This window comes from Drosophila albomicans, chromosome 3 (assembly GCF_009650485.2).
Source record: "Drosophila albomicans strain 15112-1751.03 chromosome 3, ASM965048v2, whole genome shotgun sequence".
Classification (NCBI taxonomy): domain Eukaryota; kingdom Metazoa; phylum Arthropoda; class Insecta; order Diptera; family Drosophilidae; genus Drosophila; species Drosophila albomicans.
This window is the reverse complement of record NC_047629.2, coordinates 33,093,688-33,105,795: the sequence shown is the minus strand read 5'-3', so window position 1 is coordinate 33,105,795 and position 12,108 is coordinate 33,093,688. Positions and strand designations below refer to the sequence as shown.

The following is a 12,108-nucleotide window of genomic DNA, read 5'->3' as shown; positions in this document are numbered from 1 at the left end:
TCTGTTGTGATAATTGCAAAAATTAACCAATTCGTACGCACAACCAAAAAATGAACGATTTTATATATTTTATCGTAAAATAGAACAAGTTCCTAAAAGCAATCTTAGCTCTAAATATAGTGCTTATCTAAAGCTTTAAGAATAACATTCACTTATTTTTAAAATTGTTTCAGTTTATGTTATTTTCACTGCAGTGCACTGTAAAAAGTCTCGCACGGGACAAATTTCGCCATGGATTTACCCATATTCAACATTTTTTTAATATTTTATCGCCGTCAGTAGAATAAAATCTATGTATTTATATGTTCGCATATACTTCTCAAGAACTTTCTGATCGAAATACTTAATTTTACTAAAATCTTCCTGAAAATAGATAGATAAGCAATGACTAACGTAGATAGGGTATCTTCTAGTCTATCATACTGTCTCTTGCAGTTCATTTAGTTGGCAAAAGAAGAGTGGGGGTTATTTTTGGCCAGAGGGTATTACCTGGTACATATCGAAGTAAAGTGAGCAGACGACGACGACAAAATAAAACGAAATAAAACGCGTATGTAGGTGATTTTAGACAAGTCGCCAAATGAGATATCATTATCCACACACATATGCTATAAGGCGAGCTACTATGGACATTGGAATGTCAATTTATAGCCAACCGTAGATAAGAGATATCGCGCGTGAGAGAACGAGAGAGAGAGAGAGAGAGAGAGAGTGGGAAAATACGCTCTCTTTTATGTTCAATGAAAAATACTCAACACTCGTGTTTTCTCTCTCTTTGGTTCTTTGCAGATAATTGGCAACAAAATGAATTCCAGCAAAGAGGCGAAAAGTGCTGCAAAGGGACAGAAAAAGCTACAAAAGATAAACAATAAAAAGCAGAAGCAACAACAACAACAACAGCAACAACAACAACTAGTTAATGGAATAGCGAAAAGTGCGAAAGCAGCAACAAAAACAGACGAAGCGAAGCCCAACACTCGCAACAACAACAACAACAATAACAACAACAACAATAATAATAATAACAATAATATTAGCCATAACAATAACAATAACAACAGCAGCAGCAATAATAATAATCATAATCATAATAATAGCAGCATGGTGCAAAATAACAACAACAGCAACAACAACAACAACCACAACGCAGTGTCTGCAACAACAACAGGAACAACAACAACAGGACAGACAACAACAACAACATCGCAATCGACAAACATTACCCAAAAATTCCGAGAGCAATACGACGCCGAGCGGCGCGCTTCGTTGCAACAACAACAACAACAACAACAACAATTAGCTGGCGAGCATCTGCCCCTCAAGATGGAGCGTTCGAATAGCATTCGTGGCAAGTTGTCGCGCTTCATCAATCACATCACAGGAAGCAAGGAGAATCTGGCACGTCACGACGACTTCAAGGACGACAACAAGGACAAAACGCCGTTTGCTTTCACTCGCAGTCGCTCAATGATTCTTCTGCGTCGCCCCAATCGACGCAGCTTCATTGAACCCCAACTGGAGCAGCTCTCCGAGGAAGCGGAGAAATCCGGTGATCCACTGTCTCCCACCTCGCCACGCAAGAATTCCCTAGCCAACGAGGATTGTTCGCCCATCCTCCGACGCAGAGCTGACACGGCAAGTTCGATAAAGACTCCGGTGCGAAGGCAATCGGCACAGCCATCGACTTCGACGCCGCTGGAGGAATCGGAGGCGGAGTCGCCTATGGTGCGGAAGCCATCGTTGGTGTCGTTGACGCCCAGCGAGTTGGCCTACAATCCGCAGCTGAACTTCCAGAAGCGACGCTCGAGCACGTTGATTGCCTCCTTTAAGAGCACGTTCAGTGGACTCACGGGAGGAAAGGGCGACGGTGGTGGAGGAGGAGGGGGAGCAGGTGGCATTGGTGGCAGCAGCAACAGCTCGAGCAGCGATAAGAAGAAGGACAAGATGAATCCCAAGTGGAGCGCATCGCTGCAGTCGTTGCAGGCCATCGACAACATGGTGAGCTATGCCAACATGTCCTTCATCGACTACGACAAGTTCAACGGCTACGAGAAGCAGCTGGAACGCCAAGCGTCAATCATGAGTCTCGCCGAACAGACGCCGCCCTCGCATCTGCCCAAGCTCCCTCTGCCCGCCACCCATTCCCCCCTCGCCTCTCCCCACACGCCCACTTCCATCTGTTCCACCCAAGAGAGCACGCCCAGAACTGTAGTCATGCGTCGCAAGCGGAGCACCAACTCCTTGGTCCAGCGACAGATCTCCACGTCGTCCCGCAACAGCAGCCACAGTTTCTACAATCTGGACACTGACTACGAGCACAATCTCGACAGGCGACAGAATGTCTACCGAGAGAGTCTCGATTCCCGCACTCTTGAGTTGTTGAATCAACGCTCTCGGAATTCTTACATTCAGGATCAACCTTTGCTCTTCGATGCTCTCAATCTTGAGGATGGTTCGGCGAGTCGACGCTGTGCTCTCTGTGCTCAGCCCGTGACTCGTGCGAATAGCCTCAAGCGTGGTCCTCAGGACTGCGTCGACAGCGCCGGGAAACCCCAAAAACAGGTGAGTTATTACTTATTAAAGAAAGTCTAGAATTAGACTTGGACCTTTTTAATAATTAGCTATATAAAATACGTGTTTCCAATGGTTTCTGTTATTATTATTGTTTTACAATCAGCTGATAAGAATTGAATATTTATTGAACCGCGAACCCCTTTCTTCTAACAATAGAGTTTATTTATAATCATCTATTATTTTACCCCTTTTACTATTTTCATTTCGCGTTCAGTTGTTTGTTAACGATATATTTATGAACCCAGTTGAACATAGTTGAAGAATGTTTCGCGATAGATTAACTAACTGAGCTATGAACGAAAACACTCAAAGGAAGCTAAAAATTTTATAGAAATTTTGATGGATTACAGAATTTTGTAACCTAAATTTAGTTTTTTTTTGGTCTTATTGTAAAAATTGGGCATTTTTCAGATTAATGTATTCAATTTGTTCTTAAAGTGGTCTTATTTTAAAAACACAATTTTGAAGACGAATTTTCTTAATTTTAGAAACTGGTCTGGAAATAGAAATTTAATTGTAAATAGTAATAATTTACTTGCATAAGTGGCTAGGAATGCCAAAAAAAAAATAAATTCAGAATTTTAGTTATTAATTTTGAAGATGCCCCAATGGTAGCTTTGATATTTACAAATTGGATAATAAACAAGATAACCATAACCATGACCTAATTAAGTTAGTTCAATTTTATGGTCATTGGTGGCTTACTACAAAGTTTCCGCGAGTGCAATTACAAATACGAAGAGTTTAATTAAATTTAAAATTTCAATGATAATTGAAGAAAATCCCAAGACCTGAATCCCGTAAAAGTAATACAATATCAATATTCTTTAATTTGAATGAAAAACAATTTTTCTTCGATTAACTTTGACAACATTTCAATCAGTTTTTTAAAAATGTAACTTTGTTGTATGGGACAACTAGAAGCATAAATTTAAAAAAACTGTTCAGAGAATTAGATATTAATTGTTTCATATCACAACACTGATGTTGGTAATTATTTTAAACCTTTTTTTCTCTAATATTAAATACGTTAAGAGTAATAAAATGATATTTTGTTGAATTCAATTGACATGATAAAAAGTAGATAAGGTCATACTATAAAGGCCAATATGAATTAATTCTTGACAGTGGAGTATTTAACAAATTTGAACTACTATAAATTACAATTTGAAAACTGACAAATTACTTTTGTTGAATACTTGCACATTATGGGTGAAGTTTATGAAAATTCAGCTGCTCAGTTTAGTCAGAGAGCATTACACATTAGAGCTATAATGCCTACGAGACTTGCTCGATATCGTAAATGACTAAAAAACTGTAATGCAATGACCAATTTCGTTTCCTGTGAAACGTAAGCTAATGACTCACTTATGCAGTTATTACTGTAGTCGGGTGACGATTAATTGTTTTTCCTATAAAATATTGATAACAGTTTTGTGGTTTTTGTGTGTGTTGGATCTTAACAATTTATATTTGCAAAAATGTTAAAAGCCAAACAGAATGAATTAATTATGATGTACAGTAAACGCTCGTTAAATGATAAATGTAAGAAGTAAGTAAGAAAATTGATGCACAATTGGCTTAATTGGTATGTGTGTGTGTGTGTGGGTTACAAACTAATTTGCACTTAGAATTAACTGAAAAAGTGTAGAAAAATTGTCAGTTATTCGTTAGCTGCCTTAATGGCTAAAGAAAGGCGCTTCAAAAGTAATGTCCATGCTTCATCCTCGTTACTCTCGCTCTCTATATATATATTTGGGATATTAGTTAACTACTGTGTGTAGTCGGTGTCGCCCTTGGAGTAGTGTATGCAGGCGAGCACGGTGTCGAGGAGGTAAAGTGCTCCCTCGATGACGCACAACGATCCCATGGCAATGCCCACCTGTCGCTCCGAGTTCACATAGAGGAATCCCTCGTCGGACATGTAACCCTTCCAGTAGTGCAAAGCAACTCCACCGACAGCGATCCACATGAAGGTGCCCACCACATTCATGATGGTGTCACAGAGTTCCCTAGAGAGAAGCGAGTGAGATTGATTCTAGGAAATGATTATAAACTATTTGCTTACCCCTTGTGCTTTGTGGTGCCAAAGGCAAAGGCAATCGTGTGGCAAGCGGTGTAGATGAAGAAACCAACCATGACGCCGGAGGCAACGATTTCCGCATCGGCGCTCTTCTCTTCGTTCAAGTTCCAGGTGCCGCCAATACCCAAGAATTCTCCGCCATCGCCCCAACGATAGAGTATGATGACGACCAAATTGATGATCTACAATATTGGGATATGAAATTCTTTAGTGTGAATCATGCTGTTGTTGTAATGAAAACACACTTTAGATGCCCCGCCCTTGGAAAGCTTTGACTATGCGACCCTCACACATTAAAAAATATACTGGTGCTTTCAGTGCGTATGAGTAATATTACTAATACGCGCACAGTGATAAGAAAAGCAAAACGTTATCTTTAGAGCCGTATTGCTCAACACATCACATTAGTACACTTTTCATTATTCGAGAAAATTGAATCTTGCTGAAAACCTACCAGCTTAAGCGCTTTGATGAAGATCGAACCAATTGTCTCCACAGATACCATTGCGATGCTGTTTTATTGAATTGTTTCACACTCGGATTATTCGCTATTCTTTTTTTTGTTCTGTATTCGTTTTCGTATTCGTTACGTTGTCGCCGTCTCAACTGAACGCCTAAAACTGAAGGCAACTTTGGAAAAAATAAGTCAAATAGAATTTGTAGCTTTTGCAATCGCAGCGCAAACAGCGTACGCGATAAGCACCGATAACCGATAGCAGATAAGATAACTGTAGCTGCCTCGCAGGTATGCGCGATAACAGGTGTCGTTTCGAAATGGGTTACACTGAAAAAGTGCGACACACTCTATCTATCTCTCTCTTTCGCTCACATGCATTGTAATTAGTGTTGGCGTTGCGCATGCGTCGCTTATCGCATTTCGAATTGTAACGGTCGCCACGCTTATCTCACTGCCAGCCAATTATCGGCCTTTGCTTAGGTTTGTCTCTTTTGCGGTTCCTCTACACACACAGCAACACACACACACACTCATACGCATGCATACAAGCGAACTCAGCTATAAGCATACGGCGCGCTTTATGGGGGCATGAATCATAGCCCCACAACACAAAACCCGATGTCGAATCGAGTCTGAATGTGCAGGAAACGCTTCTCATTACGTCACCATCTACAACATCATCGCCAACATCGACGGCGGCGCTTGTTTCTTGATACAAAAATAATAATAAGTCGCGTCGAGTTTCGCACTGCTTGGAGTGGGCACTTAATTATTTACATACAAATATTTATGCAAATGTGTATTTATAGACACCACAAGCAGTGCACTTCATTATAGCCATTTCAATTTATGTTTATTTGCCAGCACAAATACAGACTTGCCACTTCATTTATACACGCAAATATTTGTGCACATGTACATGTATTTCGAAAGCAATTCAATATTAAAGTGAGCTCTTCATTATGCTCATCAATATTAAATTAGTTGCAAGCAGTGCAAGCAAAGTGCTAACAGTGCATTTTATATGCAAATATATTGCAGTGCAAGCAGTGTGCTAGAATTTGTATTGAATACTAATTTGATTTCCTCATTATAATTCATTTTTATTTATGAGTGTAATAAATAGGGTTAGAAGGTTGCCCTTTTCAATTAATATTCTGTAAGCAAGCCACTTAATTGCTTACAGTAATTTTTATCATGACTACCAAGGCAATTATGTGTTATGATTCAAGGGCAAAACATGCATTCCGTTAAGCAGTGCAAGCAAGCAGTTCGCTTCCAATGGAAAGAGAAAGAGAATCTTCTAACTACCAAGCAGCTGCTATTTATAACTCCTCTGTCATTAGCTTCGCTCCCAGTCATTTAAGCCAATTGTCAATAAGTGTAGCAAATAATTGCCAAAGCTGTCGCCGCTACACCAGCTGGCGCTCAATCAAATGCATGCAAGTCAAGCAAAGCAAAGTGCCGACTTTAATTTTGGAATCGCAAACAATACTACACACAATGTATCCACTGCAAGTACACGCTGTATATAGATACCCATATATACGTATATGTATGTATGTATATAAGTATGTGTATGTGACTTTGCGGCTGCTGACTTTGTGTACGATGAATCACTGCAAGTCGATGTCAATAATGCAACGCTAGCGGGGAGTTGTAGTAGCTTAATCCCCCATATACGAGGGTGCATTGAAACATTGCTGACTTATTTCCGGCAATGTCGAGAGCATGTCATATGCAGAAAGTACTTTAAATTTATAAATCATTTTCAAAACTTTTCTCTTATTTAAAATAGATGCCAGCTGTTGGTATATTATGCTCTAAAAGTTTGAAAAAAGGGTTAACATATTACGCATTAAACCCCCCTCTTAGCTAAAAGCAACAGTAAACATTGACAGAGCGAACGACTTTGGAAGCTTTCAAGGCGTGCCAGAACAGCCAGCTTGTGAACGGCTATGCGAGTTCATGGGGCCAAGCATTTGTCACGCAGCCCAAAAACTAAACTATGTATGTACGAGTATATGTACATTATGTACATATTTAATGTTTGCATACGTCACACACACACATGCACTCACGTAGTCGACTAGATATGAGATGTGTATATTTACTGTACAAGTTAATATGCATGATTGCTCGCTACGAAAATACCCTGCACACACTGCTTGCTTTTAATGGGCTGTGAAATAGTAGTATTCGATCGTTAAATAATACATAATAATAATAAAGTCGCAAATGTGTTTGATGTGCTCGATTGAGCCATTAAACAATTGTATATATTTGGATTTGAGCGAAAGTATACGAATTTATAAACATTTGTTGTAGATAGATATTTTGATTTCATAAATAGTATTGCCTGTTTTTATGGATCGAATACCGCATGCATACATACTAAATGAGTCTTGGGGATGCCTTCTCGTTTCTCTTACCTTTTGTTTACCTTTTCATTTACATGCCTATGCACACATACCAACTTAGCTGCATACGCACTTGTATGTATTTTACATGCTGTCGCGCTCATGAATCGTAAACCGTGATTTGCTTTGACGACAGAATGAGTCAGCACAACCGCCTTTGATAGCACATGCGAGTCGCTCGAGCTTTTATATAGATATATGTACGTACATATTACAACCTCATACACACATATATACTTACCACGTTACATACCCACACACACAGTCGTATTTTGGCATAATTTTTTGTGTGTGACAATATTCGTTGTTGTTTCTGTGAATGAAAGTAAGGTTTGTTTACATATGGCTTATCGCAGTACGCTCGCAAAAGCTTCGCACACAACCAAGAGCGCGAGAGAGAGAGACGCACACAGACACACACACAGAGAGTGCGAGAGCGCCGCTAAGAGCAAACAGGCGTATTTACGTTTGACTATGAGCCTAGCACAACAACAGCTACGTGCGGTGTGCGTAACGAAGTGAAGAGAAAGTAAACAGTATCAAAAAATGTTCTCTTAAGCAAATTACTTATGTATGCATGCACGTGTGTCCAAATCTAAATGAAGAGGTGTGCTTAATAAGTGTTGCGATTGTTGATTGCTTTGTGAATGAATTCATTGAATGAAGCTATTTTCAAATGTTTTTCTATATTTTAAGTTGGTCAAACGTGAACAAGAGGTATGATTAATGCGTATACGTATTAGATTGTATAAGCAATAAATAAAAAGTGGATTAAAGTATTAGGATTTAAATAATTGGAAATACAAAAATAATTGTGAAATATAAAAAAACTAATAAATTTAAAAAATAATGTGAAAAACATGTTTATAGAATATATTTATTCAAATCGGAAAAATAACACAGTAGAACATTTTTCTTAAAAATTTAAAAATATATACTTTAAACGAAAAAAGTGGTTTTAATATATAATAAGATGTTTGCAATAAAATGTTTAATAACAATTTAAATAGGAATGATAAATACAAAAATGTATTTCTCTAAGATGCAATTTTAAATTTATTTTAAAATTTATCATTCTTGTAAATTCCTTCAAAGCTGTTATCTCAGCTGCTACTTCATCCCTGGCAAATGCAGAGCCAACTCTTAAGAGAGCGAGCGCGACTGGCAAGTGGATAGAGAATGCCGCTTGTGTGCGCTCTCTTGAACTGTTTGTGGTCGCTATTATCCTAGTAGGGTATCATGTTTTTCTTCTCAGATTTTGCGCTTTCATTGCCATTCGCGATGTCCTCGTCCTTTAAACGAAGCAGCGCGTCCTCAGACGTATTCAGTTCGCTGTGAACCGTCTCGCTGTCCGGTCGACAAAAGAGGACTGTGTGCACGTCTGTGACGCGTCCCTGGAGCAGGACTGCACAATTACGAAGCGAACGAATCGCATCTCGCAGAGTTTCATATACACACACGCATACATACGAATGTACATATATAAAACTTAACTCGATTGTTGTTGTCGTTGTTTATGTTGGTGTTGTGTGTGTGGTTCATCTTGTTGTTTTTGTGTTTGTGCAAAGTGCATAAGTAAACATAACCGTAAACATTAACAAATAACAATCAACAAAGTGCAAACGAATACAAATGTGATGCATCATCATCTTATCACATTAACGCGCATAATGTGAAGAGTAGTGGAAATACCTGATTACGTCTGATGTCCCTGCTTTAGTGTGAGTGCGAGTGTGTGTGTGTGGTGTGCTTGTGTTTTACTCTGTGTATGTGTGTATGTTTGTGTGTGTGCATGTGCAAGTGAATTTAATTGAATTCTGACATTATCTCCCTCTCTGTCAGTCTCTCGCTCAGTTGTTCTATCTGTCCGTCCGTCTGTCACTACGTGTGAGTTGGCCCCGAAAAGGAAATGGCAAACGGAATTGTCATCGACTTATACGAGTATTATCACAGATGAATGCACTCATGATTTCGATTGTCCTTCTGTAACGCTTATGCCGGTATGCCAACTCTCTCTCCATCTCTCTCTCACTCCCTCTGCTTCTCCCCACTCTCTCTCTCCCTCTCTCGCTCTTTCTCTGTTTTGTGGGCTACAATATTAAGTCGGATATTTACGAAAATAAGCTTTAGTTTATGCTAAAGAGGATTCAAGCGGTTTGTCTATTTGTCAAACTCGTAGGATCATAATCATAGCTATAGGAACTTACTCAGGCAGCATATATCCTTTAATGCGACACTGTGCGAATAATTAAATAATTGAAAATCGAGACAAACATAATCACTTTAAAAATTTGCAGTACTTAAGTTACTTAGGATTATATTTCAGTGATAAGTATATCACTTGTTATTTAAATTTTCCAAAGAAATAAATATAGCACACACGAATCTAAATTTATTTCTGAAATGTATTTTCACATTGGTTTTATTCAACAATAAAAATAAAAAAACTTTCACAGTTCAGAAAAATACATTATCCATAAATATAAACTGCATTCTGAAGTTTATTTTTATAAAATTACATGTGCAAAAATTCCAATGAAAACGAAATTTAAAAATGTTTTGGTTCCCAGAAAAAAATAACATATGTTAGCAAAAAAAAATTAAAGAATAATTTTAAGAACTCTTATCAAGAGTTAGAAATACACAAATAAATGATTCAAAGTAACATATTACTAAAATATTTTGAGTACAAAAAAAATCTTTAAAAGCGGTTTCTTAAATGGATTGTCATAAAACAATTCAGATGATGAACTCTGTGTAAACCGATTTGAATTTTTCTCAACGTGTAACGACGACAATTAGCGCCATCTCGCTCGCACTCGCTGGGAAGCTCTTTGCTTGCTGGGCTGTCAGAACTTTTAAGATGCTAATAAATTTTTGGAGCCTGTAAGAGGTCCACTACATGGCAGGCAGGTAGACCCTCTTCATGTGGCTGGCTGGCTGGCTGAATGCCACGTCTTCTACCTTGTGCTTTGGCTTCAAATTTCATGCTTTTGCCGCTGTAATATTGAAATAGGTAAGAAACATCTTTTGGAGCTCCGGATGACGTCAGCATGTGGCTGCGGCTGTAGCTGTGGCTGTGTGGCAGAGTCAGTCAGAGTGCCAGAGTGTGTGGCAGTCATATGGCCTCCTGATAAGAATGAAGCAAATAAAAATAAGTATCACGAAGACATATCCGGCTCTCGATTTCAGCTCAGCTCAGCACAGAGAACACAGAACACAGTTCTTGCCCCCATGTGTACTAACATATTATACTATACTATACATTCCCGTATAGCCGAGAGCGGCTGGCAAATATTTCGTTTTGTCCTTGGGTTTTATGTTTTGGGGCAAAAGTCATAAATCAAATTAAATTTGAGAAACATTGCCGACGCTGCCGCCGACGTCGTTGAGGTATATTTCTCATTTCTTTCTTTATTATTATTATTATTTTCATCTTTTTTTTTCTTGATGTTGTTGTTGTTGTTGTGCCTTGGTTTTGTTAACAACAAACAAAAGCTTGAGTACGAGTATTTGTAATGTTATTTATGAGTGCGAGGAATTTATTAAAATGACTTGAATGTTTTTTAGCTTTCAATTTCATTTTGATAATAGCACTTTAAGAACTGACAGATGCACGCATCTGAAAATCTAGTTTTGGGGTTCCTTTGAGTCGCAAGTTTCCGTCGCCGCATTCATTCATTCATGAATGCTCAGGTGAGAAAGCCATTAATCATGGCGAATCAACGCGAACCATTTTAAAAGAATGAAAGCAGCGTGTATTCATTATGTTAACGCGCACCTGCAATTTGTCATTAATTATAATGCTACAAGTTGTTGTTTTATTGCAGCTCCTTAAACTTTAAATGTATTTATATACGCACACAGAAAGTGGGAGGGAGAATGTGGGAGGGAAAGCGGTGAGGAAAGCTCATAAAAATTGGCAAACAAAAGGCAGGCAATATTGGACAACGGCCGAAGCTGAAGCTGAAGCCGAAAACCGAATTTGCGTGTATAATATTTTCTAGACGGAGTAAGGAGCTTCATAGACTTACGTAAATTTGTATTACAACAATATCAGACGAAAGGAAGAAGGAACGAACGAGGGAAAACACACAGCTAGCTATAGCTATACATAGTAGTAGTAAAAGTGAATGCGAAAAAAATATATATGGCATTTCACGAAAAGTAACCACAACGATCGATTTTGGTTTTTTGGTATTGGCAACGCAACAACGGCAACAACACGAGCCAAGGCAAGGCAAGGCTTGGAGGCGCCATCATCAGCAACAGCAGCAAGTGGGAGGCAGTGGATGGAGGTGGGAGGTGCAGGTGGGCTGCCTAGAGGAGAGGAGGGGGAATGATGATGATGGTTGCTGCCCCGGCTGGCTGGCTTGTGTTTGCCACGTGAGGCGAGGGCGATAATGATGACACATACAGGGGACCCTAACCTTGCTTGGCATTGCGGCAAAGTCACCGTGAGTTACCTCCAATGACGTAAGACAAAAAGCCAAGATGCAAGGCACACACACACACACAGAACACACAGAAGAAAATCTTCTTCCTTTTCCTCTTTCTTCATCCCCGTCGTATGA

At 39.0% G+C, this 12,108-nt stretch overlaps 2 protein-coding genes across 4 annotated transcripts in view; one reads left to right on the top strand and one right to left on the bottom strand.

Annotated features, from left to right (window-relative positions):
• The window catches only part of LOC117568579 (pleckstrin homology domain-containing family G member 5), a 32,340-nt gene that overhangs the window by 3,674 nt on the left and 16,558 nt on the right, over nt 1–12,108 (top strand). For 2 of the 3 annotated variants that reach the window (XM_052004198.1, XM_052004197.1), the window contains exon 2: nt 790–2,562. In XM_052004198.1, coding sequence (XP_051860158.1) covers nt 805–2,562 — 1,758 coding nt within the window. In that variant the 5' untranslated portion in view covers nt 790–804. Of the gene's footprint in view, nt 1–789; nt 2,563–9,083; nt 9,256–12,108 lie in introns of those variants that run through there. The other variant, XM_034249308.2, reaches the window with a different exon arrangement.
• On the bottom strand, nt 3,631–5,219 carry LOC117568582 (protein snakeskin). The gene is made up of 3 exons (XM_034249315.2): nt 5,112–5,219; nt 4,643–4,839; nt 3,631–4,586 (listed from the first exon to the last, which is right to left on the bottom strand). Exons 1-3 carry the CDS (start codon nt 5,160–5,162, stop codon nt 4,346–4,348), a joined length of 489 nt encoding a protein of 162 aa, XP_034105206.1. The 5' UTR covers nt 5,163–5,219; the 3' UTR covers nt 3,631–4,345.